We start from the raw sequence: 26,658 nt of genomic DNA, 5'->3' as shown, positions 1-26,658 counted from the left end.
GGGCCAGCCCCGCCCCCTCCCTAGCCCCGCCCCGCCGGGGCTGCGCATGCGCAGAGCTGTGCCCGCGCTCCCTGGCGGCAGCGCCCCCCCGCGGCCGGCGCCGCTCACACGTGGGCGACGGGACACGGGGGTGGGAGGGCGGAGACGCCCAGGGACACCCACCGACGCGTCCGTGAGCACCGGGACCACCCAGCCCAGGCGGCCACCTCCGCCAGCCCCCCCAGACAGATGGACACAGTCCTGCGCAGCCCACGGGGGGTCAGATGGACACGCAGCCCCCCACCCCCCAGAAAAACCCCCAGCCCAGGCGCTGTTCCCAAGCAAGAGTTTATTTGCGAGGAGCTGGGTCCCCTCCCCAACACGGTGCAGGGCCCGGGGGGCTCCCACCCCCAGCCCCGGGGGGCACCGAGCGGGTACAGTGGCACTGTGTGGGTACGGTGGCACCGAGCAGGGGTGGCGGCACCGAGGGGGGATGGTGCCCGGTCCCAGCAGGGCACAGGACACCACAAGGTGCCAAAGCCAAGCCGGGACCGCAGTCGGGACTGCAAGGCCATTGCAGGCTGTGGGGCGGTCGCGGGCAACGGGGCTCGGCTCCAGCATCGCCCCGAGCCAGCCCGGCTGCCCCACACCAGGCTGTGGCCTGGGGAACGTGAGTCACGGCTGTCACGGCTCCCTCAGCACCTTCCGTGGGGGGCTGAGGGCAAATCTCCCCTCTCGGGGCTGACGCGGGTGTCTCTGGCCTCACAGCGGCGCAGACCGAGCTGGTCACAGGCGTGGGGACATGGCCCGCGGCCGTCCCTGCCAGCGTTCGGCACATGCAGCTCAGTTGGCGTCTCCCTTTGGGGACGGAGAGGGGCAGGTGCTGCAGGGGAGCAGCGAGTCCGTCTCCCACACAAACCACCCCCTTCCAAGCAGCCCGACTTTTCAGCTCAAGAACTAAGTGACTCGAGGCGGCCCAGCCTCACGCTGTCCATAAAGGGATAAGTCAGCTCTCGCAGGCGGCAGGGAAGCAGAAAAGCTGCGCAGGGAGTGGGGGAACCACAGGGGTCTGGGTCTGTCAGTGCTCCGAAGCAAGCGAAACCTCGGCTGCTGGGGATGAGAAGACAAAGCAGGGCCTCCAGTAGTGTGAAACCAAACTGCCCGTGCACAGAACTCCTGCCCAGGGCCACATCTCTCTGCTCGCTGCCTCGGGGCGGCCAGGCTGACTTATCCCTTTACTGGGGGGTGCTCGGCCCCGCGGCCAGACTCAGGATATCTCGTTGCCGAAGACCTCGAGCACCAGCGGCGTGAGCTGCATGCTGTGCTCGGGCTGGAAGGAGAGGCAGCGGTACTGCTTGGAGTGCTCCTCGTTCAGGCTCCGCAGGTCGGCCAGCTTCTGGATCATCTTGGCGTAGAGCAGGCGGCTGCCAGGAGGAGGGTGCCTGCAGCGGATGTAGGTCTGGAGGATCTCCGAGAGGCGATCCTGAAGGGATTCCACCAGTGAGGTGTCCTGCACGCCTGGGCGATCTAGAAAACACCACGGACACAGCGTGATTCCCTACCCTTTTCCTCAACAGAGGGGCAGGGAAAGGTGGTGATGGTTTTGGGGACGCAGCCAAAACCTGGCAGGTTGGTGACGCTGAGGGACAAGCGTGCTCCTACCTGGGGACAGGATGCAGATGGCCATGAGGAGCACGTGCTCTTCTTCGTGGAGGTTCAGCTTCTTCAAGCCAACCTGGAATTTCACAAGCGGCTCGAGGAGGTCCATGCTGTGGCCGGCTGGGGAGAGAAAGGACCTTTAGCACAGCCTGCTCCGGAGCAAGAGCTCCCGCAGCTGAGGGACAGGCGGGGAGCTCAGCAGCTCCTCTTTCAGCACAGCAGAGACCCGGGACAGCAGAAGAGGACTTCTGATATAGTTTAAAGCACGCTGGTTTTTAATTGGACTTTTCTCCCTAGTAGTTTCTCTAAAGCAGGAGATTACGGAGTAGAATTTGCCTTTGAAATCCATAAAGACAATGAACCCACGGTCACTTCGCTTCCTTAGCATCACTTTCATGCTGCACTGTGACCTGCACAAGCCTCACAAACACCACCTCACGTGCCCAGAGCCCTCCCTGCACGCAGATCTCCTCCCTGCACCCAGTGGGTGCCAGCTGCCCGTGCATGCTCCCCACACGCCACTCGCTCTGCCTCCTTCCCTCGGGACCTCACTGGGCGAGCTCAGCATCCCTGGGTTACTCTAAGGCTCTTCCAAGCCCAGGGAAAGATTTAAGGTCCGTATGTGTCATCTGCACACCCTGTTCTCTGTGCTGGTCCCCAAAGCCTCAGGTTGGGGAGGTCTAGGGCAGGAGTCACCACCTTTCCTGGCAGGAGGGCTCCCTGGCTGCAAAGCAGTGGCACTGGGACAGCCCAGCAGCGTCCTGGCCCTCATGGCAGCTCGGAGCAAACTGAACCCAACCCTGGTGGCAAGGCGGAGGAGTGGGAGACAGCTCTGAGCTACGGCCATGCTCTGGCTTCGCTGCTCTTTGGGAGCTCCTGGCCCTTCCCAGCCATCCAGCCCAGCTGCAGGACGCACAGGTCCCAGCACGGGGCCAGGGCGGTGCAGGAGCGCGGCTGGGGCTGGCACAGGGGTCTCAGCCCGGCCATGACACTGCCAAGCTGCTGGTGCTGCCGTGAGGGACGGGGGTGCCGGCTGAGCTGCAGGCTGGGACCACATTCCCGCAGCACGCAGGAGGGTGGCTGGTGGCCTTTACCCTGGGTGACATCGCTGATCCTGTACTTGAAGTCGTTGCTGCCGCAGGTCCACGACATGTCCTCGAGGGTGAAGGACTGGTTCGAGCGCAGCATGATCACCTCGATGGCGCTGGATTTCAGCAGGACAATCTGGTCCTCTGCTGTCAGGTCCCTGGGCAGGGGGGGACAAGGGGGTGATGTGAGAACAGTGCAGTGAGGAAAGGAACAGAAACCTGCCACCCAGGCATCGGGGTCTCCATCAGCAGCCCAGTCCCTTCCCTGGGGGCACCCCGGCTTCTCCCTCACCCGGGGTTGCGATGGGATGAAGCAGCAGGTATTTCTGCAGGTGGCACCACGCAGTGCCCCGGGCAGCACCCTGGAGTTAAACGGGACCTGAGATCCTTCTCAAACCAGGATGGGGACCACTCACATGGCCTCGAGCATCTCTGGAGCTCAAGTGTTGTGCTGACAGAATGGAGACCTTGCAGTGGCCTTTCAGCACTTACCAGGGGCTTATAAGAAAGATGGGGATGGGATTTTTAGCAGGGCCTGTAGTGACGGACAAGGGGAAATGGTTTTAAACTAAAAGAGGGGGAAATCTGATTAGATATTAGGAAGAAATTCTTCACTGCCAGGGTGCTGAGGTGCTGGCACAGGGTGCCCAGAGCAGCTGTGGGTGCCCTGTCCCTGGAAGGGTTCAAGGCCAGGTTGGACGGGGCTTGGAGCATCCTGTTCTGGTGGGAGGTGTCCCCATGGTGTGGGGGGGTGATACTAGATGATCTTTAAGGTCTCTTCCAACCCAAACCATTCCATGATTCTATGACAGAGTCTGGGTGAATCAGGGTAAAGATAGGAGAGGAGTAACCCCAGGAAGGAGGAGAGACAGAGAACATGAAAGTAGGAACAGACCTGGGAAGGGAACAAAGCCCGAAGGAGAGCTGTGAAGATGAAACAGAGAGAAATGACCTGGCTGTGAAGGGTAGGCCGGGATTCCTGAGAGTGGAAAACCGCCGTGGACATCGGATCTGAGAGCAAACATCTCACCTGAATCCCGGGATCATTTTGGCAAAGCCGATCACCTTCTGTATGCTGTAGCTGACCAGGTCGGCCAAGTGCGGGAGCATGGAGAGGTGGGAGAAGTCGATATTCATGGAGGTGGTCTCATCGTTCTCCTCAGAGAGGACCAGGTTCGAAAACATCTGGGGCTCCACAGACTCTGGAGAGAGGGAGATGGTCAGAGGGTACGTCGGCTGTAGGCAAGACATTACGGGAGAGGGGAACAACGCCAGCCCGTAGCAGGAATGGCATCCATCCTGCCAGGAGGGCTCTGCATTGCATGTAGACAGCAGGACGTGAGGCAGGGAGAGAGCAGTCATTCACTGGCTGCCAACAGCACCACGATTTTTGCACTGGGGCCTTGAACTCCTCTCCTGTGCTGTGCTTGAGTCTAACTGCAGCCAGAGCAGTGACGGCGCAGCCCAGCGTTCGTGTTCGCCCTCCTCTTGGCCATCCTGGAGGGCTCAGACACACAGCGGTCTGCAGGGCCACAATCCAGCTGAGCACTTACTGCTTTTTGCTCACAAAAAGGCTTTGCAGCACCCCCAGGAGGGTCTTACAGTTAAGTAAGCTCCCCAGCAGAGGTAAAACAGGGCTCTGAACGGCCAGACTTAGGTAAAGCTGCTGCGCTCCTGCCCCTGTCACCTACAGAGCAGCGGCCGTGGTACCTGGAAATGTGCTGAAGGCATCAGAGCCAAAGAGGTCGGTGGAGTCCTCTGACGACAAGTCCTGGGTGAGGATGGAGGAGGACCTTGCTGCCCCCCTGTTGCCAGGGTTGCTTCTCACAGGGGGCTGGAAGAGAGAGCAGGACATGAGGAACAGGGCTGGGAGAGCAATTTGGCGGCAGTCGTTTGCCTGCTGCCAACAGCATCAAGGTTCCTGCACTGTGATTTTAAAATCCTCTCTAACAAGAAGTCATGGGATGAGATGGGTTTGGTGCATCTGGGCAGGAACTGCTTGGTCCCGTGCACGGGGACGGGGGTTGGCGTGCCCCAGACGTACCCGAAACTTGTTGAAGTCGGCATATGTGGGGTCGTAGGTTTTGCGATGAGCCTCGAGGAGGATGTCGATGACTTTCTGCTGCTCCTCTGAGAGTTTGGGCTTCAGGCTCTCCTTGAGTGCTTCCTCCTCCTTGCGCTTCAGTATCATTTCACGCTTCCTCTGAACCTCCTCGTCCGTCAGGATGACTGCAGGGACAGGGAAAGTGTCAGAAACAGGGACTGAAGCAACCCTGGGTCACTGCAGCCAGTATCCCCATCACCTTGCTAATCAGGTATTAAACCTGCATCAAGCCCATCCTGCTCCTGTCCTCAACTGCCAGGTCAGGGCTTCCCGCTACGAGACCAGCGCAGTTCAGAGCCCACTTGGGTGCTTTTAGGCAAGGACCGGGCGCGATAAGGCCACGTCGGCGCTGCCACGTGTCTGCTCTGTGCTGCAAACTTGCTGTTTGCTCTGTGCTTTCAGGTGAAAGAAATCCTGATCCTGCAGGACTCAGGCCTGTGGGTTCATCCTGCTCCAGTGCCACTTTTGGAGCCTGACAACAGAGGGAGCCCGGTGCGGCACCGCTCAGCCTCCGTGTCCAGCTACCAGCCACAGCAGCCGTAGTCTGGGTACCCAGCAGCGCTTCTGCAGCATCGCAAGTATTTTTAAACTAAGGGGACATATAATCCCAGGGTTGCATATTTATGGCTTGTATTATGGGTGACAGCCTCTGGCAGCGGCCAAGGGTTGGATTCGAAGGCGATATGCAAGGCTTCTCCCGTTTATTTAGGGAAGGGGAGCACCCACAGGCGACTGGGGCTCAAATCTTATCTTTAGGAAAAGAACTTAAAGACCTGAATAGCCTCACAGGGTTGAAAGAAAAGAAAAGCGACAGGGAGCCGCAGCAATCTCTTGGGGTAGCAACCCCTCACCCTCGTAAGAGAGTCATACATTCACAAAAGTGCGCATTAATACACGTCCACCGGCAGGTTCTAAAAATAGCCATGCCCACTCCTCAGGACATTGCCCTTTAACGTCTCTTACTCCTTTAGCCCTTGACCCAGTCATTAAAGAAAACCCCAGGCACGTTATCTGATGACCAGTTGGGTTGCACAGCGGTTTGATGCCGGGCGAGTCGAGGTGCAGTTTGGGCTGAGGTTGGCCAAGGGCAGCGGGAGCCACGGTCGCAGGGCTCGAGGCAAGGAACCCTTTGCAGTCCCTGCTCCTTTCCGCCACCTCCAGCCGACGGCATTTTTCCAATACGTTTTCAGACTTGCACAATCTCAGAGGGACTTGAAGATCTGGGAGGCAGGGGAATGACTGGCTCGGGCCAAAAGGTTGCTCCCACGATTGGCACGTTACGGGCAGCTGTGCCGGGGACAGCGCAGGCTGCCTGGGGAGAAAAATTAGGATTTTGCCATCTCCCGTCCTGGTTCTTATTACAAAAGCATCGGATCCATCTGGGTGCTGCATGCAAGAAGGGAAACCGTTCATAGATGAGGCAGCATCTGTGGGGAAAGAGCCACGTGGGGCTGGGAACGAGGATGGGGCAAACAGCCAAGCACTTGAGCTGTGGCCATGGTGTTCAAAGTCTTTGCCAACAGGGTCTTCCCCAAGCACCGGGGCTTCGGAAGGGATTATTGCAGGTGTCTACGCCAAATTCCAATCATGCAAGGACTAGATGACCTTTAAAGGTCCCTTCTAACCCAAACTATTCCATGAAAATTAGGAAGCACCTACAGAACTGATTGGAAAGAAAAAGATGTTTCTGTGCTGGGGCAAGACTGCAAGGGAAATCAGCTTGGGATTTCCACCCGCCTTCAGGAAATTCAGGCCTCAAACAGATTTGAAACAGTGAGGCAGCAGCACTTCTCACTCTGGTAGGAGCTGAAAACCAGGAGGATTTTGCAAAGCATTACTTCGGTGGGGGAACAAACGCTGGCAGAGTTTGCTCCCCCCAGCACCACCACCTCGGGCAGTCAGGATTTCCCAGTACAGGATCTATGCAGCACAGCAGCCGGACCCGCTGTACAGCCCAGGGCTGCTGGCTGCACGTTGCTGTGAGCCCGCTGCCAGCCATGCAGACAGAAACAGAAGGCAGCAGGGCCCGGGTTTGGTGTTTAATGCTCTGACAGGACTTGCTGGAGCCTACAGGAGACTAAGACCCAGAGGAAGCCCCGCAGGTGTTTAAAAAAGCCAGCAGATCGAGGTAAATTGTGATTCCCTTCCAGCCTGTCTTGTGTTGCAAAGGCCAGTGCCACCACACAGCAGTACTCGTGCAAGCCACAGCACAGCTCAGCATCAGCGCTGCGGACTGAGAGCCACCCGCGGCATTCCTGGTGACACCGGGGAGCAGTAAACCTGCCCGGCACCTTGCCTGGCCGTGCCGGAGGAACGGGCTTGTGGTAGGACCGGGGTAACATGGACAAGGGATGCCTGCCTAGTGACTTGCCTGTTTTATGAAGTCTTGGGGAAAAGGACTCGACCCTTGTTTGTACCTGCAGAAGGATGGATGCTGCCCAGCACATACCTGCCTGCCTCAAGAGGGAATACGGCACCAGGAGGGGGAATACGGCACCAGGAGGCAGCTCAGCGCCTGCACCTTTCCCTCGAGACCCCAGCTCACGCCCCAGCTCCAATCTCTTTCCAAACACCAAGCTGGAGACGTCCAGCCACAGACTCCTGGCACAACCGGCAACGTGGCTGAGTGCTTGCGGGCTGCCCTGGCCCGACGTCCGCGCGGAGGCTGAGATAACCTCGGCCCATCGCTTGCAGACAGACGCTGGCCCTCTCTGCGAGACGCCACAAGGGCAGCAGGGAAACCACGGCCGACACCGAGGGTAGCGCCGAGGTTACCGAGCACACGAGGACCCAGCCAGCTGGGCGACGACACCAAACCTGCAGCCCCAGCCACAACCAGGGGCTTGGCCATGCTGGAGGGCGGCGTGGGGCAGCACGAAGGCAGACTCGCTCCATCAGGCAAGGAAAGAGCTGCCAAATATAAAGCAAAAGTGAAATTTTAGGAAATGTCAGGCACGATACGCATTCACTGGATGCAGTCTGAACATTTCACTGAAGATTGAATGGTGGCTGCTTCTGCCTGCCCCGCTGGAGCCGGGGACACCGTCCAGCCCCAGGGGTGCAAAAGGCCCCATGGCTGTTCCCCCAGCCTGACAGGGCCATCAGGGCAGGGTGGAATCTGGGATCTCGCTGGGACAGCGGTGGTGATCCGAAGCCGAGCTTGTGTCCCCTGTTGACAAGGGGCTGCAGAAACACCCCTCGCAGCAGCAGCTTTGGGGGAACGCATGGCTAGATGAGGGTCAAGCAGCAAGAGCAGCAGCGCGGCACGCCGTGGGGACAAGGTACATCAAGGTCAGGAGCAGCCCGGCAGGGTGCTGTGACCCCACTTAACGGCCAAGGATGCCCAGGATCACTCTGCACCAGCTCGCAGAATGAACGCCCCAGATGCAGCCCTGAAAGCCAGGGAGCGAAGCCCAGCTCATCCTGCTCCCTCTCCCAAACCCGCACCTTTCAGCCCCGCTGACCTGCCCCACACCCCGGCTGCGGCTGTCCTGAGGCACCTTTGTCATCAGAAGACGGAGCGTTTCTCAAGGCAGGTGTAACTGGCAACACAGCTGGCAGGGACAGGGATGGAACAAGGGGTGGCACGGGCAGAAAAACCCAAATTGCACAACAGACACTCCAACACCGTGATGGCTGGAGTGGGGGGTCATGAGGTGCTACGGGCTGGCCGGACAGCCTGCTTCTCCTGGAGCACCTGGGTTTGCATGGAGACCGGAGAGGAGGAAAGCTTGCAGCGACAGGCAAGCAGCAGCAATTGAAATTTCAGGTCCTGGACCCACACCGGAGCAAACTGGAGCAGCGACAACAGCTGCAGGGCCCCTGGCTACTGCTCTCCCCACCAAGAGGGTCACGTCCCCCCGACGCAGCTCAGCCACGGCTAACTGAGGCGATGCTTGCACAGATTTCAGAGAGGGCTTTCCAGATGCTCAGTGCCTGCCAGCTTCCAAGCCTGCTCTAATTACAGAGGACGCTGGATGTTTATAGCATGTGCTTCAAGCCTGCCGGGAGCAGAGACGCTTCCCGGTCATTGTGCAAACACTGGCCACCACAAAGTGACGTTTTCCTGGACTCTTCCCTCCCTCTCGTGTTCCTGCTTTGCCTCTCGGCCAGTGCCCGGCGTCAGCACGGGTCCCAGAGGCCGGCATTGCACAACACCGCGCTGCAGCAGCTCCCGGGCCGGGGAATAACATGTTCCATGTTTGGAGCAGCAGGGACTTTTTTTGCTTGGAGGATCACCGCCTATTCGGGGAAGTGGAGCAGAGCTGGAAAGGCCACCTCCCCCCTTGCTCACCCTCATCCCATAGTCCCACCCTCAACAACCGTAACCCTGCCAGCTCCTACTGCCCTTGCGCTGCCCACTCCCTTGAGTGCCACTGCTCCTCTCCTGACCGATTCGGGAAATTCCCCCCCTCTCTCCACACAATCTCCTTCCAGTTTCTGCTCCTCTCCCTGACTCCGAGATGATGGTTTATTTTTCTCCTCCCTCTTGGGGATTTTTAGCACTGAGATCATAAATTGAGCCTCGTGGCGAGGATGCTGAGTGTCAGCTGCCCGTGACTACAACCAGATCCCGGCAAGCCTCTTCCTTGGAAAAAGGGAGAGAAGATCCATGGGGTGCTGACCCCAGGCAAGCTATAGACCTTGCTGTGGCACCAGAGAGGGGGATTAGCTGCAACCACCTTCCCCAATGCCCAAGGACCCAGCTGCAGAGGGACAGACTGCCCCAGGACATGGCTAGGGACCCTCCCAAGGAGATTCACTGATTCCCAGCTGACTGGCACCATGTCAAGCACAAAAAAATTCCCCAGCAGAAAATAAGGTGGCAAGGAGAGGAGAAATTCAGTGCTGTGAGACTGTTGCAGCTCTGGGGAGTCCATGGATCCCTCCAGCCTCTTGATTTGGTGATGCATAATTTATCTTCCCGCTTTGCAGGAACACCTTTAGACCGAGCAGGACAGTCGACCTGTCCCTCGTCCCTGCGTGAATGCGCTGTGAACACTGGAGAGATGTTACAGACTGGGGGAGAAGGGGCAGAGACACTAAAAGAGGTGAATCACCCAAAGGTTAAGGGTGGCTGCAGAGCCCAGGTCCATCTAATGCCCTGTGCCTTGGCCAACACAGCCCCGAGGGATGGATGTCCCTTCTCGAGCTCCAGGCAGTTGGCAAAAAGTTTTTCTGCAGGGCAGAAGAGGTAACCGCAGCATCTTCTGGTCACCCAAACCACTGCCAAACCAGGTGGAATAGTCCAGCAACAGACTCTTCACCCCACTTTAAAGTACGCTTGTGTTAAGCATCATCCTAGCAGAACCCAGCAGCAAGCAGACAGGGCAGCGAAGGCGTCCCTAGGCTGGAGACCTGCCCTCCTTGGAGCCATCCGAAGGGAAACTGCTCCCAGGAATGGCACAAGGCGCATTCCCCAAATGCCACGGCCTGGGTGTGGGGTGGACTTTGCCGCGCCCCACAGCCCCCCAAGCTTGCCCTGTGCTTTACCCTGCTCAGATAAGACAGATGGAAACCCACAAATATTTGCTAACGCTGGCTGCGGACAGCGCGGGGTGAACCCAGGCGTTGCGGCAGGGCTATAAATCCTGCTCCATACCATAACCTCGGCTGCCCTCCAGCTTCCACCTCCTCCCCTTCCTGGTCCCTTCTCAGCGGACAGTGGCCGCCCTGGCACTGTCCCCAGCTCTCCGGGGGGTGCTGCTGGCTCAGGGTTTTTGCTCTGTACGAGCCTGAACACACACGATCCCTTTGCCTTGCTGCGCGCCCCAGACAAGCGCTGGCTCCTCCAGCCCACCACTGCAGTGTCTGGGCTGCAGGTCCGACTGCACTCAAACTGGGACTGCACTCAAACTGGGACCGTGTGCTGGGGAAGGGACCCTCAGCACGGCCACACTGCCACAGGTCCCAGCCCTGCATAGTTTGGGCTGCAGGTGATGTCTGAATACATCCAGGCCCTCCAACCACCCCACATTCAGGGGATGGTGAACAGTCTGCCTGCGCCAGACCCCAAATTAACACAGGCACAAGGTCTGCTGGGGTCTGCTCTCTTCCTTCTCCTCTTTACCGCCGCCTCACACTCCCATTTCTGCTTCAGGCTCGGGTCCCATCAGCACTGGGGTCAAACTGGCCCAGCCCTGCCCACGGGGCTCCTCGTTGCCTTCGATGCCAGGCTGGGGAAGACACAACCCCCCATCAAGAGCTTCAAGATCCATGATTCAACCTAAAAATAACAGCAGCACACCTTGTTCTTCTTCATTTAACCAACAGCAAAGTCTGCAGGAAGGCTATTTTTAGTCTCCTCAGGTTAGGCTTTGTTAATCCAGTAACAGTTCGCTAACAGGGTCGCTTACAAGTTAACTCCTGTGGAAAGCATGCACATCCCTGGGACCTGGTGCCAGCCGGGGTGCGAACACCCCGTGCATCACTGCTGCTGAATTTTCTGGCCTCTCCCAGGTAATTAACTGATGCAATTTAACACATTTCCCTCGTTAGCAATGGGTACGCCAAACGGACCGCATCAACTGGCTACCATGGGCTCACATGTCCTCATAACTCGCCCAAAATATGGATATGTATCTTGCATTACATGGTCTTTTTCTCCCTCTTTAAGGGACACAGCTGCTAGTTTAAAAGAAGAAGATCCAGGGATCTTCTCGATCTTTGGGACAATTGGAAAATCAGGCATTTTTTCCTGGAAACACCTACAATTTCTGATTTTCTGGAGGACCCAGCAGCTGTTGTGGCACCCTGTGACATCTGACGCTGTTTGCTCTCTGCTCACCACATAAGGAAACCAGCATCACTTCCATTTTCCAAATTTTCAGGTTCATCAATCATCGACGTGAGTTCCTGTTTGCAGTGTCTCCTAGCAGAAGGCTGTTATTTTGGTTTGAACACTACGCGAACACCAGCCTTCTCCCAAAGACTTAGGACGCGGAAAGCGTGTGTATGTAGGAGGAAGCATGTCAAACAGATTTTATTTTTAAAAGCTGCTTATCTATAAATATAGCAGAAGAAAATAAATATTTGGATAACATTAGCGTGTTTGGATTGGGTTAAGAACTACTTTACTTCCCTCTGTTATTTACTTAAGCCTCTGCTGTGCACGTGGCTGGATGGATGGGCAGACCCACGTTGCATGAATAAGGCCCCAACAAAAAAAAGCCCGAGAGGTGCGGCCGAGAAACACGAGCCAGTTCCATGCTAATGAAAACTACTGGTGCTGCGGGAAGCCTGTTCAACCCTCCTTGTCTGGAGGGAGTGAGGAAGCAAGCAGGAACGCGTCGGAGAGGACAACGGCTTTGCACAAGGCAGGACGGGACTAAGTTCAGTCGATGCAACTGGGAGTTAATCAGAAACAGCCCCGGATGCTCTCGCTAAGCTGCTGCCCCCCAGGAGCCAGCAAAGGTGACCTGGCTCCCATAAAAGCAACTCCTCAGATCACTAATCACCACAGGAGCAGCCTTAATCGTTAAACGAGCTCCTCTCGATCATTGCTCACCGCATCCCTTGCCCTTTGCATCCTCTTTGAACCCTCGTAGGGCTTTCAGGTTTTGCACTCCCGTGCCTGCGTTCCGCACCGCACGTTAAGCGAGCAGCCAAAGGCCAGCAGGGCAGGCGGCTGCGCTGCTCCCCACGCGACGCGTGTCCGTGTACTCACACTCTTTCATCATGCCAATGTCCACGCAGCGCTTCAGCCGACATGCCTGGCAGTGCCGCCGGTTATCCTTAGTGATTTTGCAGTCACCGTTGAACGGGCACGTGAACATCGCTTTCCTCTTCATGCTTCTCCTGAAGAGGAATGGAAAAAAAAAAAACCCTCAAGTTGCCTTGGGTCAAATCAACACCATTTTGAGTGTGCTCTGAACATCGGGAGGAGACACCAGCACAAATCCAGCTCTCTGGCCGCAAACTGCTGGAGAGAGATGGCTAAGAGGGTGCTGGGAGCATCCCTGACCTGACTGTTCAGCTCAGCTGGCTGCTTGAGAGCATTGAGTTGGAGAGGGTGTACCCGGCTGCGTGCATCTGCGGGTTTGGGCTCAGGGGCTCAGGCATTGCTGCACAGCAGGGAAAAGGAGGACTTCTTACAAGGACACAGCTGAGGGGTTCAGCCACAGGTTAAGCAGCTTTCCGGTTTTGAACAGATATTTTGAAGGCCATAAGAAAGGTGGAAGGATTGCAGACCCCCCCCCACCAGAAGAAACCAGAGTGGAGACAGGCATGTACCAAAGCAGTGCGTGTTATTAAACATTTACCAGCCTTTAAAGCCTAGCTTTGCTAGAATAACTGGCTGGAGCACATGTTTGCGTGTGCAGGAGAAAGAAATCTCACTGCAGGATACGAGAGGAACAACACTTAAAATAATAACCCCCTCTTCCACCAAAACCACACCGTGCCACATTAATCCGCTGTGGCAGTCGGGTCTGTACATCTTCCAAGTACAAAGGGTCAAAGCCAGAGCTCCCAGCGAAAACTGGCCTTTCTGCGGGGCTGTCCGGCATGATGCACGGTAATGACATGTTACAGGCATAGCTGAGCTGGTCCATCCAGGGCGGTTTCTCCTCTGCCTTGGGAGATGCCCCGTCTTGGCTTTGGAGAAAGTTACTCAAGGCTCTGCCATCAGCAAGAGAAGCTTATCTCTGGATTTGCAAGTATTTCTAAAGGTGCCACTCAGTTTAAATGAAAAGGAAAATTGAAGGGAGGCAGACCAAGGCCAGGGTGCCTCCAGGCTAGAAAGTCAGCGTGAGGGTGCTCAGAGGGGTAAATTCAGGTGCAATTCAGGTACAACAGTGAGAAATCCACCCCCGAGTTAATGCTGTATTTCAGCACTGGGATGAAGAGGCTCCTGCTAGGAAGAGTTGCTCTCCTTGCAATAACACCCCTCCGGGATGCCGAGCTGATGGCACACGACCCCCGTGCTCCATAGGTGAACACCACAGACGTATGGGCGACCCCAGGCTGAGAGGGCGAGGGGCCCCTCCAGCCCAGGAAGAGTGCCAAGCCTGCGCTTATAGGGTATAAATATAAAATATGTTCTTGGGCTGCAGACCCAAGGGGCACGTAGCATGTAATTAGAGGCTATTTTAGAAAGGGAGATGTAAACAGAAAGGCTTTACTCTCCCTGCACCTAACATGAATAAATGTATTTAGGAAAATAAATACAGGAGGGGCGGATGGCAGAGCCCTCCGTAATCTGCCTTACACTAAGAAATTCCTGTTTCACCCAGCAGCTGGCTCTCAGTTTATCACTTTTCTCTGAGTTTTTCCCCTTCCAGCAAGACCTTTGATCTCCCAGGAACAGGGACAAACGTTGCTCAGCTCAGGGGCAAGTCAAGATTTGGACCTGAACAGCCTAAAACCCCCCAGTTTTGGTGATTGACTCTGTTTTTGAGCATCTGGGGCAGGCAGGCGGCTCATCTTTTCCCCCGCAGCACAGGGCAAGGCTGGGGAATGCACAAACAAGCCAGAGAAATAGGAGGCCCTCAGGCAGGGAAAGATGTCCCATGTGCAAGGGCAAGCCACCATTATGGGTTTGGTATGAAAATTGCAGTTTATTAGAATACAGGGTGGCTGGGCACAACAGCCGCTTTGCTGCCCCAAGGGTCCATGGCTCTCGGCTACGCGGGGCCCCAAGGAGCAGCCGTCCGACCCGCAGCGGGATGTCCCACTGTCTGGCTCCGGTGTATTTTTACGAAGCTCCAGAACTAGCCATTTCAAGGCTCATTTAAGATCCATGTCCCAGGCAGGCTGCCAAATGTTAAAAATAACGAGCTCCCTCCCCGCGCCAGCCCAGCCCATGGGTGAGAGCAAACACGGCCACGGGCAGCAGCCGGGGAGGGGGGTGTGCTGAGCAGGGGGCGATGTGCCCAGGTCAGGGTGGCTGTACCTGGGGGGGGGGAACAGGGGCAGCATTTTCCGTGTCCGCTCTCCGATGTAGCCCCTGCTGTGTGCAAGTGCAGCACTGCAAAGGACAGGCTGCTGCGCACCCAGGGGTAACGTCCACCGCGCAGCCGTGCCTGCAGGACACCCATCTGAGCCCACCTGGCTTTATCTTGCCCAAGAGATCGGAGGAGCGCTCCAGGCACGGCGAGGGCTGCCGTTCGCCTAACTGCAGCTCCACAAGCTGGGAAACCTGACCACTAACCACCACCCACACCACCACCCCCCAACTGCAACAGCTGAGCTCCATCCTTGGGTTTTGGTAGACATACACCTGATGGTCTGACCTAGCACCCCGAGGAGAAAGCAAACCCCAGCGCCTCCATGAAACAGCTTTTAGGTTATCAGAAATGTGAAGCTGCAGAAAAGCCAGATGGCGAACAGCAGCCTGGCAGCCCCCAAAGCCCAGCCCGAACCGGCATCGTGTGGCCGGTATCAGTGGTGCGCTCAGTCCTTCACCACATAAGGCTGATCTTCAAAGTCACTCTTTCTGAGTTTTTGTTGGTGAAGTGGGCTTTAAATACACCCAGCTCCCCCACTCGCAGGACCTGTGCGATACCGTTTCCTGACAGCTGCCCTACTCATTACCAGACCCCCCAGCGACCTCCCTGGCACATCCTTTCCGTCACCCGCCACATGGGTAATACACGATGAGTCATTTTGGCACCGAGGCTGCCGCAGAACCACCTCGCACAGCCATCGCAAACTGCCTGGGGTAGGATAATCCCCCGTTTCTCCCCCGTTACACCTACACGCAGCCGCCCAGGGAAGCCCCGTGGTAAGCCAACGGCCAAGTCAATGCCAGGAGCAGAGCTGCAGCTCTCTGGCACTCATTTTGCATCCATTTGCATTTTCTCCCCCAAATCCTTCCAGCTCCATCCCCCACTCCTGATGCCAGGAACCCTCCAGACCACTGCACCTTGCCCTGAAATATCTTTAGAGACCCTGGGTATGCAGGAAAAGGGGATGGATTGATTTTTTAAAATTTCATGTAGAACATGGCAAAGAACTGGGGAAAAGTACAGGAGTGGGAGATGCAGTGACGGAGACAGGATGGGTGGGAACTTCAGAAGGGCTCTAGGTATTTCAAAACCTCTGAGCAGCTCTGCTATTAACACCCGATGTCACTGCACCGGGGCAAAGCTAGGACTGTAGGAGAAACCAGAGAAAACCATGGATGCTCCAGCCAAGTCACAGCAGAATAAACTACTCTGGCTTAGTTGCTTTTTAAGCGCTCCTGAGCAAACAGCAGAGCCAAATAAAAGGCCCCTGTTGCCATTGGCATCATTAGTAAACAGCGGACTCTGAAGCCAGCAGCCAAAGGTTGCCTCACGTCTGTTTGTGCTGCAGGTTACGTGCACATCTGAGCACTCAGAGGTGCCAATAAATGCCAAATCCCATTTATAGAGTCATTAAACCCAGGACCTCCTGGAGGACTTCACACCAGAGAGCCATGTCACAGAGGTAGGTGAGTGTCACCCAGGGGCCCCCCAGCAGCTTTGCTGCCACCTCAGCCAGCCAAGGCTCAGGCTGCATTTTGCTGCATCCCTCTGCTACGGTGTCCAAGGCTCTGGGTACAGGAGAACTGGTCCTGGTCCAGCCCACAGAGTCATGTCTACAGCCTGAGCGCAATTAAGAAAATCTGTGGAACCTTCCCAAGGTTTTGCTGCTGCAGTCCGATATTCACAGCTGCTCGCTCTCTTTTAGCCCCTTCCAGCTAAGGCAGTGAGTCTGACCTCCCTGTTTCTGTAAGCAGTCACCAGCACAGTGATTTTTTTTCAAAGATCTGCTCAGGGAGCACAAGCTGAAAGCTGAAAAACAGCCAGCACACACAGGCACAGCCTGTTACAGACCCCGAGGCGCTGGCAAAGGGGCACGTAGCTTTTCTAGTAGTGTTAGGGGTCCAGGCTCCTCCATGCCAGTGCTGCTATATTTTAATGCTGAAAGCACTTAGATACCGTGGCAGCACCAAGCATTAATTAATTCAGTGATTGAAAGTGGCATGTAAACAAGGCTATATAAGCAGGAGAAAACACACCAGGGCCTAGCTTGGGGAGAGCGTGCCTAGAAAGCAAGATTAAAAAAAATGTAGTAAGACTCTTAAATTGAAAATAAAGGCTTTATATGGGGCATGAAGGGCTAGTGGAAGATGAGAGCTTTTCGCATCATTAAGGTGTCTGTTCAGAAATACTGTCATAGTTGTACGTCTTGCATGATTACAATGGTGTGACAATACGAGATGGGGAAACGCAACAGCAGGGCTCACAACATTAGTGCAAGAGCCACATCACACCCAGGAAGGGTTGGCCAAGCAGCCCTGGACATTTCAGATGTTAAAAGCCAGACTGTTGCCTCTGCAGCCACAATAGGGATGGGGAAGGTCAGGGGCACCAGACCAAAGCGCAGAGGAGAGCAGCTGAAAGAAGAGTTACTCATTTAGCGGCAGTAATTGAGGAAAATGTTGTTGCTCAGGTTGGCCCGGCATCGAAGCTGCCCTGTTCAAAAACAGACTGCAAGACTGTGGTATGTGAAAACCCCCATCGAGCCCTGAAATTCCTGCAAGAGGAGGAGTTATGACTTTGCTGTGAAAGTTCAAGCTCTGGTTGCTGTAACAGCCCAGTTCAAGGCGTAAAGCTGTGCACTCTGGTGTCTGCAATCCCACAGCCACCTGTGCCACCATCTCATTACAGCGCAAAATACTTGAGCAAGGCTTTTCCCAGCCAGTCCCACGCCAGTCACTGTCTTGCTTCATTTCACCAGCGCTTAGTCATTCTCTCGCTTGGTGCAAGTGATCTGAACTCCCACGTGAATGGTTCAGCACTGTCTGCACAGGAGCATCACCTGGGCAATGCAGGGGTAAAACCGAGCCTCTAACAAATATCCGCAAACCTGCCACTCTCCAGACTTGGGGAGCCTGGCAGCTTTCAGAGAGGTTTCTGCCTTGCTGTCCAGCTTAAGGCCACTCAAGACCTCCACCTGACAGTGGAAAAAAAAGCCTTGAGGCAGCTGCACACACAGCCTACAGCTACCTTAAACCCCCAGGAACGAGAGGTGTGGCTGAGCCACTGCCTGGTTTTGGGAAGAGGTTGGTGCCCACTCCAGCAAGTGGGCAGAGGATCACATGTGTCTCCATACACAAGTGCACGGAACAGACATTGGGGGCAGTTTGCTTTCAAGAAAAGAAGCTTGTGGCCATAACACTGTTTTAGTTTTCAAAGACTGATATTTTCAGGTGTATTTTCCCAGGTACCATCTGTAGTGTGCCAGAGGCTCTTACGCTCCTGCACATGGAGGTCTGCAAGGCTCCCAGACAGATGGAAATCTCTGGCTAAGGAGAAAACAACTTATTTCCCAGTAGCAGGGTGCCACAGCAAGCCACAAGAAGGGAAATAGTACGTGATCTCTCCATTATCAAGATCTGCAGGCATGTCAGCTGTCTGCAATGCGGGCACAGGTCTGGCAAGGCTGTCCGCAGCCCAGCTGGGCAGGGACACAGGTAACTGGAAGAGCAGCCAGGCAGCACCCTGGGGGTCCCATCCTCCAGGCTTGCTGGTCATGGGGTAAGAGTCCTCCTCCCCAGAGACCCTCACTCACCTGAAGAAGCCCTTGCAGCCTTCACAGGTCATGGCATTGAAGTGAAAGCCAGTGGCTCTGTCCCCACAGACGCCACAGATACGGGGCATGTTCTTGTCGAACTCACCAGCTGGGTCGGAAAGCGAGGTGCTAGCAGCCATGGTCTCCATGTCTGGGAGAGCAGAGAAAGCCAGGTATTTATTCTGTAAAACTGTCACAGCTTTACAAGAAGGAAATTAGATGCAAATAAAGGATTCTTCCTTGGCTTCACCACAATTTGGCAAGAGAAGCTTCTGTGTTCCCGTTGGCTCTGTGTACCCACACCACCAAAAAGCAGGTTCTAGCTCGTTTTTAGTAAGCGTACACATTTGCTTATCTACCCAAGTAAAGCCACGACTGATCCCCTCTTCCTATGCCCCCAGCCTTAAACAAACCACAGAACATGCTCACAGAGGCTCGCTGTGCTTCACTGGGAGAGCTTCCATAGCCTACCCTAAACCCAGATAGGTTCCCCACCCCCACCCCCCACTCCTTTGTGTTTGTTTTCAGGGAGCCCTGAAGGGACCAGAATTCACCTAGACTGATGCTGCGAACCCACAGGGAAAGAGGTCACAGCACCGACACGCTGATGCAGAATTTCCCTCGTGCACAGACAGGAAGCAGCAGCGGCACACTCGCACCGGCTCCCGTAAGTGAGAAAAATCCCAAACGTGAGTCAAGTGAACATTGTTTAAAAAAAAAAAAATCAACAGGGACCTAAACAAGGGAGGGCGGAAATAGTGCTCCTAATGCACATCCCCAAAATGAATAGCGAGATGAAGCTTTTAATAGGCTTCCCCTAGCTTCCAATATCCACTGGTAGAAGCCTGTTTGCTATTAGAAACACCAAGCATCTAGAAGCACGGGGCAAATAAAGGTTAGAAGTTTTCGTGGTGCCAAATCTTGGTGAAGCCACGCCAAGGCTGCGGTTTCAGGCGGCACCATCCAGCAGCTCGGTAGGACAGTGTGTGCGTTCTCAGCGGCTCCTGTGCCTCAGCCTCCCCACACATGGGACAGAGTTATCCCCTCTGCACACCTCAGACTGAGAAATTTTAAGTTGATTCAAGAGCTTCAAACAAGCTTTTTTGTTTGAAGCATGGCTCAATGTTTTCTCAAGAGGCACTGCGGATAGCTGCTGCCTGGCTGTGTCCAGTCTGCTTTCACGAGGTTTTCAGCAGGTGCTGGAATTGTGCTGTGCTGTGTAAAATACTCATCAGTCACCCAGGAACTCCAGACAGTGAGACTGGAGCAAAAGCGAGTTCAGAAAAAAGCAAGAGGACAACCCTACAATTTAAGTCTCGCTGTAAAGTTTACCAGACTGCTACTGCTCGATCCCAGTAAAGCCTGGACTCCTCTTGATCCTCTGCCAGGGGACAGCAACTCTGCAGAGCTCGCACACGAGGCTCAAAGGCCCCATGGCAGCCAGCGATGCCCCTGGAGCACCTGAGGATGCACAGCTCCCAAAGCAACCCAGGACTGGGAGCTTTCTCCAACCTTGGTTTCACCTGTACCTCACCCGAAACTTCACACAGCCAACAGTCCTAGCACCTTTAGATAGCACTAGGACCAGGCTCCGTTAGGTAGGAGTCCTAGCTGTCCATGCTGCTTGGAGAAAGCTCCCAGGAAGAGACAGACACAACCACAAGGAGAACATCCTCTGCAGAGGAGGGTTATCATTTACCTGTATCAGGAAGATATGCCACGCTCTGCTGGTGCATTTCCCAGGAGCTCTGGAGCTGGGACATGGAGCCACCTGCAATTAAAGAGGCAGACAGGACACAGTCTGAGACAGCTTAAAACTGATCAAGGTCGATGAGTCAAAGGAGAGTGTCCAACCACACAGCCTGGTCACGGCTCGCTCCAGCCCCTTGGCAAGATGTGAACACCATGTCTGGGGTGGGGTGATCTCGACACAGCCTGCCAGCTGGGGTACCGCTTGTCTGGTTCCCACCCCACCTCCCCCACCTCCTCCCTGCAGATCCAGGAGGAGATACCGCAACGGGCCGGCCACCCTCTGCGCGCTGGCCGAGGGAGCCGGGGGAACGCACCGGTGAACACGGCAGCCACCCTTGGCGAGAGCAAGGGCACAGGAAGGAAAGACGGCGGCGAGAGGTGCTCAGCTCATTCCTTTAGCCTCAGTAATATTTTCCTATAAATTTAAATTTCACAATTCAGCCTGTCAAGCATGCAGCAGCGTGAGACCTGTCTGCTTGCGTGGGATGGCATAAAGCAGAGCTGAATGGCTGCTATAAACACGGGTCTTCATTCAACAGAGCATGCACGCTCAAAGTCAATGGGAACACTGCAGCACTGACTACGTGGAATTTTTTCCTCCCTTCTCATGTCATTTTGTTCTTTCAGCAGCTCTGCTCACGGATGGGAAACGCCACACCAGCACCAGCTAACACAGTGTTGGGACAGAGCTAGGAAAAGGTTCTCGGGTGCTTTGCCTTCCTTGAGCTTCTCCCCCAGGCCTGGCTAACCTGCATTAGCAGCAGGGCAAGGGGCTGGCTTGTCCCTGTGGATCACCCCACCGTTCAACGCAAACTCTGACCCTAAACGATGAGGATGCCACGATGTAGGGCCAAAGCAAGGAGAGCCGTGGGTGCAAGCCACGTCCCACAGCGGCCAGCTCACAACACGTGCCTCCAGCCAGAGGGTTTATTTCCCCCGAGTGCTGCACTGCAGGATGGTGCCGCAGCTACCACCAAGGGCCACGGCAGAGGTGAACGGCCGGGAGCAGCACTTGGGCATCTCCCCTGGGAAAGCAGCGTACGGTGGAGCTTCTGGATCTAGGATAAGCCCAAGACTCACCCAGGCTTGGCAGAAACCTGCTCAGGCCAGCTCCCAAGCACTCTGCTGAGCATCCGCCTCCGTCCCACTAGGTTTTGAGGTCTTCGGGGGGAAGTAGGGCGCAGACAGCCCTGAGCAGGCTTGCCTTCCTGAAGGGCTGGATTCCAGGAGTGCCGCCAGCCGCTGCATACCAGGCCATAACAAAACACCTGCTGAGCATCCAAGCTGGAAGCTGCTCCATTTGTCACACAGGGCATCTCTCCAGCAAGCAGCGGGGCTGCTTTTGGGCGAAGACACTTGTGGAGACCTCGGCAAACCTCCTCCCTGCCATACAGGCATCCCAATGCACCGTTGAATACTTCTCCAGTGCTTTGTATTGCTCCCTGCTCTCCCACACCTTCCCAGGACCGCACACGGGGACACTGACACTCCCAGCATCATGAGGCAGGATGCAGAAAGCAGGTGCTGATGGCAACCTGTCAACCTTGGAGGGGTGTCTCCCACCCTTGTCATGCCTCTTGCTTTCTCCAGCTCTCAATTAAAGAAACAAGAGATTATTTGGTCACCGATGTTCACTAGAGAGTAATAAGTCTGTGCCAGATACAATTCCCACATGGATGATGGCACTCCTTCAACCTACCATCTCTGACTTCTTGGAAAACGTTACTCAGCCCCATAATGGAAATGACGTTGGTGCACAGGGTGGAGCACGCATAGGAGTTTCCCTCTGTCCCCTGAAAGGTTGCTCATTCATCAAACCTGACATTTAGCCTTCATCTCTTGGAAGAAGCAAAATAATTTGTTAGAAGCGCTGACCTCTTTTTTGAGCAGGCACCAGAAAGGTCAAACCAGTTTCGTAGCTGGTTATAGCAAAGTTGCAGCATCCCAGCTGTCACCCCAGCGAAGCTCTGGGGTTGGCTCCTAGCAGCCATGCTCCGCTAAATCTAATGTTTCCCATCATCTCATCCATGCACAGGTCATGAAATTTCAAGTTTTTTGGGGATTTGCATGGAGCTGTCACAGCAGCAAAGCTCAAACAGCCACAAGATGCTGGCAGGGAAGGCTGCGTGATTGTAATTAGCAACCAGAGCCCTCCGCTGGGAAGCTGCCAGATGATAAAGCAGCACAAGGAGCCACCACGGTCAAGGTTTAAAAACATGGGAAAAGCTCACCTGCGGGACACCCTGCGAGGGCAGAACAGCACAAATAAGCCAGCTGATGCTGTGCAAGGGCTGCAGCCGGCGGCTCACCCCCAGCCTCCCTGCCAGCAGCTGTTATTCAGGCCAGGGCTGCAATATCCCTCGTACCTGGGAAGCCGGGAGGATGTGGCAAGGCAGAGGCCGGAGTTGGCTGCCCCTGCGCACCCCTCTCCCTGCCGTACCCAGAGGGCTGACTCACTTCTGCTGGCCACCAGTGCCCGGAAGACCCAGCCCCAGGTGGTGCCGTGCCTCCCCCTCGGTACATCCCCACGGCACAGCCAGCCCGTCTCCCACCGGCGTTCGATGGGCTGGTGACGCAACCCTTACACACACACACACAGAGCCTCCGCCGCTGCAGCTGGAACAGTCATTAACCCTGGGCAGGAAACGTCCCAGCTTTGGCCTCCAGCCCCCCCTGACTAACCGGAGCCTCGCAGATGTGGGCTGGGGGCGGGCGGCAGCTTCCCAGAGCAGGTGGCTGGTGGTGGAGCACGGACGGAGCCGCTCGCTGCTGGCTGAGCGCCCGGTGTGAGCAGCGGTTCAACAGCTGGGCTCAGGGAAAGCAGCAGGCAGTCGGGAAGCTAAAAGACATCTCTTGGAAGCAAAACAACCGTAGAAAGGGGAAAGCATCCCTTGGAGGGGTTTGCCATTCCCTAAGCACAAACCAGAGTAAATGAAACTGAGCTAGTCATCCTGAAATTGGCGTAACAGCCACTGAAACCATCGCCCAGTGCCCATGGGGTGGCTACAGGAGCATTGGGACCACTGGCATGGGATGCAGGAGGGGCACCTGTGCTACAGGGCAAGGAATGAGAGCCCAGAAAGTTACCTGCCCGTACAGGGAAGCAGGCACAGCGTGTGCTCTTCTTCCTCCTTTATACTGAGCCCAAAGGAGGATCCTGACTCTGTATTTATCTCTAAGTAACCTCTCAGAAACCGGTACGAAGTATTTTGCCGAAGCGTTTTCTCATGCTTTATCACTTTCCTTTTTCTCTCACAGAATTGCAAAAGTCCCCCTCACAGCTCACCAGGACTTGGCAGAAGGGAAAAGGCTTCGGAGGACAATTGCTCCCGCTGAAAGCCTCATCATCCGCATCCAGCATCTGTACAGCAGCAGGTTTCCCTCGAGCATCGCAGCACCAAAACACCGCCTGCCTCCCACTAACCACAGCAATAACCAGAGCTGGGAATAACAACACACAAGCCAAAACAAAACCAGAGCCAGAAGCCGGCGCTGGAGGCTGATGGGACACTGGTTGTAGGGCTGCTGCTCAGCAGCCAGCTGGGCTTCAGATGCCCCACACTTTCCTGATGTGCAAAGCCAGAAATACATTTTAACATGAACATCCAGCGTAAGAAATAGCTAGAAGCCAGACCAGGGCTTTGCCTGGCCAAGGATATGGGTTTGTATTCAGCCAGCTGCTCCCCAGGAGGTTCAGGCTTTGCTGAAATCTGGGGAAGAAACCAAGCCAGTTAAGGAACAGCTGAACATTCCCAGAAAACAAGACTGACATTTCATTAAAGAGACTTATAAGTCCTTGGTGTTTTGAGACTACCATCGTCAAACGTTTTCAGGATGCAGAAAATAAAACTGTTACAATACTGTGAAAGTATTTGTCACATTCTCAGCATCTTTGTTGCTCCATTAAAATGTATTTTTTTGGTTAATTCATTTGCCAAGCAAAACAAAAAAAACCCAACTTTACCCACATGGCCTGAAAAGAACAGGCTGGTTTTTGAAGTCTAAGTAAATCCTCACCCCTGGCACTGCTCTGACTTGCTACTGAAGACTCTGCTGTCTTGGAGAGACCCATTCATTAACATGGAGGTTTTACTATTTTCCTGGCTCACACTCAATTAACACCACTGTTGACATGTCAAAACAAAACGATGCTCCACAGTCTCTGCAGAGCCTCTGGCAACACTCTTGCATTTTAAGAAGCTTTTTCCAGTACAAATCAGCCTATTCATAACATCTAGTTGCAGCATGCGAGCAACCCCCTTCTCTATTAAAAAGACAATGAAATAATATCCTTGTGTAGCTCCAGGGAGGCCTGTTATTTAGCTGCTTTCCATGAGATTTATTACACAGCGGATTGACAGCCTCCCAGGGAGATGAAGCACTGCTCCTACACGAGCCCAGCACCAACCCCGTGCCTGGATGGTGGCTCTACACGCTGCATGTGCATGGATGAGCAGGTGAAGCTCCCTGTGCTGCCGCATGGTTGGATTCCTCTTGCTGCTGCTCACCTCTGTTTCTAGTTTGGAAGGATGGTTTTTGGTCGGGGGGTTTATTTTTTTTGTGTGTGTTTTGTTGTTGTTTGGTTGTTTTTGTGAGACCCAGAGTGGCTGCAACTTACTGGGAGCCAGGCAAGGAGATCTGGCAAGCCTGGCAGTGTCACGAGACTGGCACCTATTTATTACCTGATGCAAGTCAGCTCATGCCACCCCTTCCTCCATTAATTTGATTAGATGTAAAACCCTCCTGGAGCCTCTGCTAACGCCCCCAGACCAAGGCTGGAGGCTCCTCCATGCCAGGCAACACGTAAGCATGACAATTCCTGCCCCAGAGAGCCCAGACACTCCCAGTCTGCAAACAACATGTCACTGCAATGAGGCATTCAGAGGAGGGTCCAGCTGCGTGACAACCAAAGAAGCTACAAATACGAGTTTCAAGAAGGTCAGAGAGACTTAAAGAAAAAATCCCTCTGTAAGGAACAGGATGCTAATCTAATTTCTTGTGAGGAATCAGGCACTTGTGGGCTGCCTAAACGCTTTGTGGTATGGAAGAGAACAAGCCCAGGGACACACTGATCTCTATTACGGCCCCCAGCGCTCCCCAGTAACGTGGTTAGGAACAGACATCTGAGCAGCCACCTCCCTGTCAGCAAAGCTAAAAAAAATAAGTGTTGACAGAGCAAGACCAGGGTCTGCTCTCAGCCCAGCAGGGCTCTCACCAGCCCCCTGGAGCCGCACTGTAACCCTGGAGCTCCAGCATCTGGGCATCTTTGCCATCACATCCAGAACCTGGGAAGCCAGATGGGAGGAGAGGCGATGCACAAGCCAGCCCCAGATTCCCAGGTTTGGATTTCCAAGGTCATCAACACAACAGGACTATCCTTCTCGACTCTTGTGAAGGATGATTGTTCTCCAAAGGGGTCGAAGCAGCACCAGGAGAGCCTGCAGGCACACAGGAGCTGCAGAGTGTGCAACCCTCCGGGGAGGCTGCAAAACAGGTCCAGCCTCCCGCATCCAAAGGCACAGCGAGGAGTCCTCAAGCAAACACGTGTGCAAGGCAGGTGTGAGGGTGGCGGACGTGCTTCCTCTCACCTGCTGCAAGGCAGGAGCCGGGGGCTGGAGCCCAGGCACAAATTGCATCAACCATGGATGGGAAGCGCAGGAGAAGCCTGTTCATTGACCTGGGAAAGGGGCCAAGGGAGCTGGTGTACAGCAGGGACGAGGGCTGGCCAGGGACAAGCACCACAGTGCAAACCCTCAGCAGCTTCACTAACATGGAGAGGCAGCAGAAAAAACACCTGGCCATCTACAAGCTCTTCTAACACGTTAGCCAAGGATCTTTAAATGGTCTTACATTAAAATTAGGCAACAAATCCTTACACGTGCAGGAAAAAGGAGAAAATACTTCTAAGTGCCATTCCCCTGACTGGAAGGAACGAAGTAAACAGTTTTCCAGATTACAGCTCGGGCACTGCATCAAAAATGCCTCCAACCTGACTCCTCGCTGGCACACCACTGTCATTTAAGCCACAAAAATTAGACTGAGCACTCACTGCAGCAACACATCTGGATCTGCACACCAAGGGAGACCCCACCAGCACAGTGTTAGTGGCAGCTGGGTCACTTTAATAAGGGAATTTTATGTGATGCACCCTTTCTCAAACTCTCCTTCATCAAATAAATGAAAGCAACTTTTCATACAGCCGCAGCTTTGATGCAGGCTGGCAGAGTGTCCCTTTTTGCATCTTTGCTGTATTGTGGCTTTTCAGCAGAAGCCAGTACCTATTGATGTTGTCTGGGCTGGCTGCAGGAAGATGGAAAGGGGCTGTTTGGCATCAGCCTGGCTCAGCCTCTGCCCTCATTCCCAACCGATGAACCTCATCCAAGCATGCATCCTCTCTGGACCAGCTTGATGTAAGAGTCTGCAGACACAGAGCCAGGTCTCAAGACCGCCTGCCAACCGGGATGAGCAAGCCTGGCACACCTCACCTGGAGCAGGGGCCATTGGTCGCTGATAAGAGTAGTAACAGAGAGAAGCATT

General features: G+C 54.9%; 1 protein-coding gene and 1 long non-coding RNA gene across 3 annotated transcripts in view; one reads left to right on the top strand and one right to left on the bottom strand.

Annotated features, from left to right (window-relative positions):
- Positions 1 to 313: 313 nt before the first annotated feature.
- Positions 314 to 26,658, bottom strand: part of VDR (vitamin D receptor) — a 39,547-nt gene continuing 13,202 nt past the window's right edge. For both annotated transcript variants that reach the window (XM_037412054.1, XM_037412055.1), the window contains 9 exons: positions 20,069 to 20,140; positions 18,370 to 18,520; positions 12,497 to 12,627; positions 4,771 to 4,955; positions 4,437 to 4,560; positions 3,757 to 3,928; positions 2,733 to 2,884; positions 1,642 to 1,758; positions 314 to 1,506 (listed from right to left, as the gene is read on the bottom strand). In XM_037412054.1, coding sequence (XP_037267951.1) covers positions 1,247 to 1,506; positions 1,642 to 1,758; positions 2,733 to 2,884; positions 3,757 to 3,928; positions 4,437 to 4,560; positions 4,771 to 4,955; positions 12,497 to 12,627; positions 18,370 to 18,520; positions 20,069 to 20,132 — 1,356 coding nt within the window. In that variant the 5' untranslated portion in view covers positions 20,133 to 20,140 and the 3' untranslated portion in view covers positions 314 to 1,246. The remainder of the gene's footprint in view (positions 1,507 to 1,641; positions 1,759 to 2,732; positions 2,885 to 3,756; positions 3,929 to 4,436; positions 4,561 to 4,770; positions 4,956 to 12,496; positions 12,628 to 18,369; positions 18,521 to 20,068; positions 20,141 to 26,658) is intronic.
- LOC119159343 lies at positions 16,139 to 23,989 on the top strand. Its single transcript, XR_005108075.1, has 3 exons — positions 16,139 to 16,239; positions 18,898 to 19,036; positions 23,391 to 23,989. It is a non-coding gene; the product is annotated as an uncharacterized LOC119159343 (long non-coding RNA).

The sequence above is a fragment of the Falco rusticolus genome, chromosome 19 (assembly GCF_015220075.1).
Source record: "Falco rusticolus isolate bFalRus1 chromosome 19, bFalRus1.pri, whole genome shotgun sequence".
NCBI lineage: Eukaryota > Metazoa > Chordata > Aves > Falconiformes > Falconidae > Falco > Falco rusticolus.
Note: the sequence above shows the minus strand (reverse complement) of the source record. Positions and strands in the feature narration are given on the sequence as shown.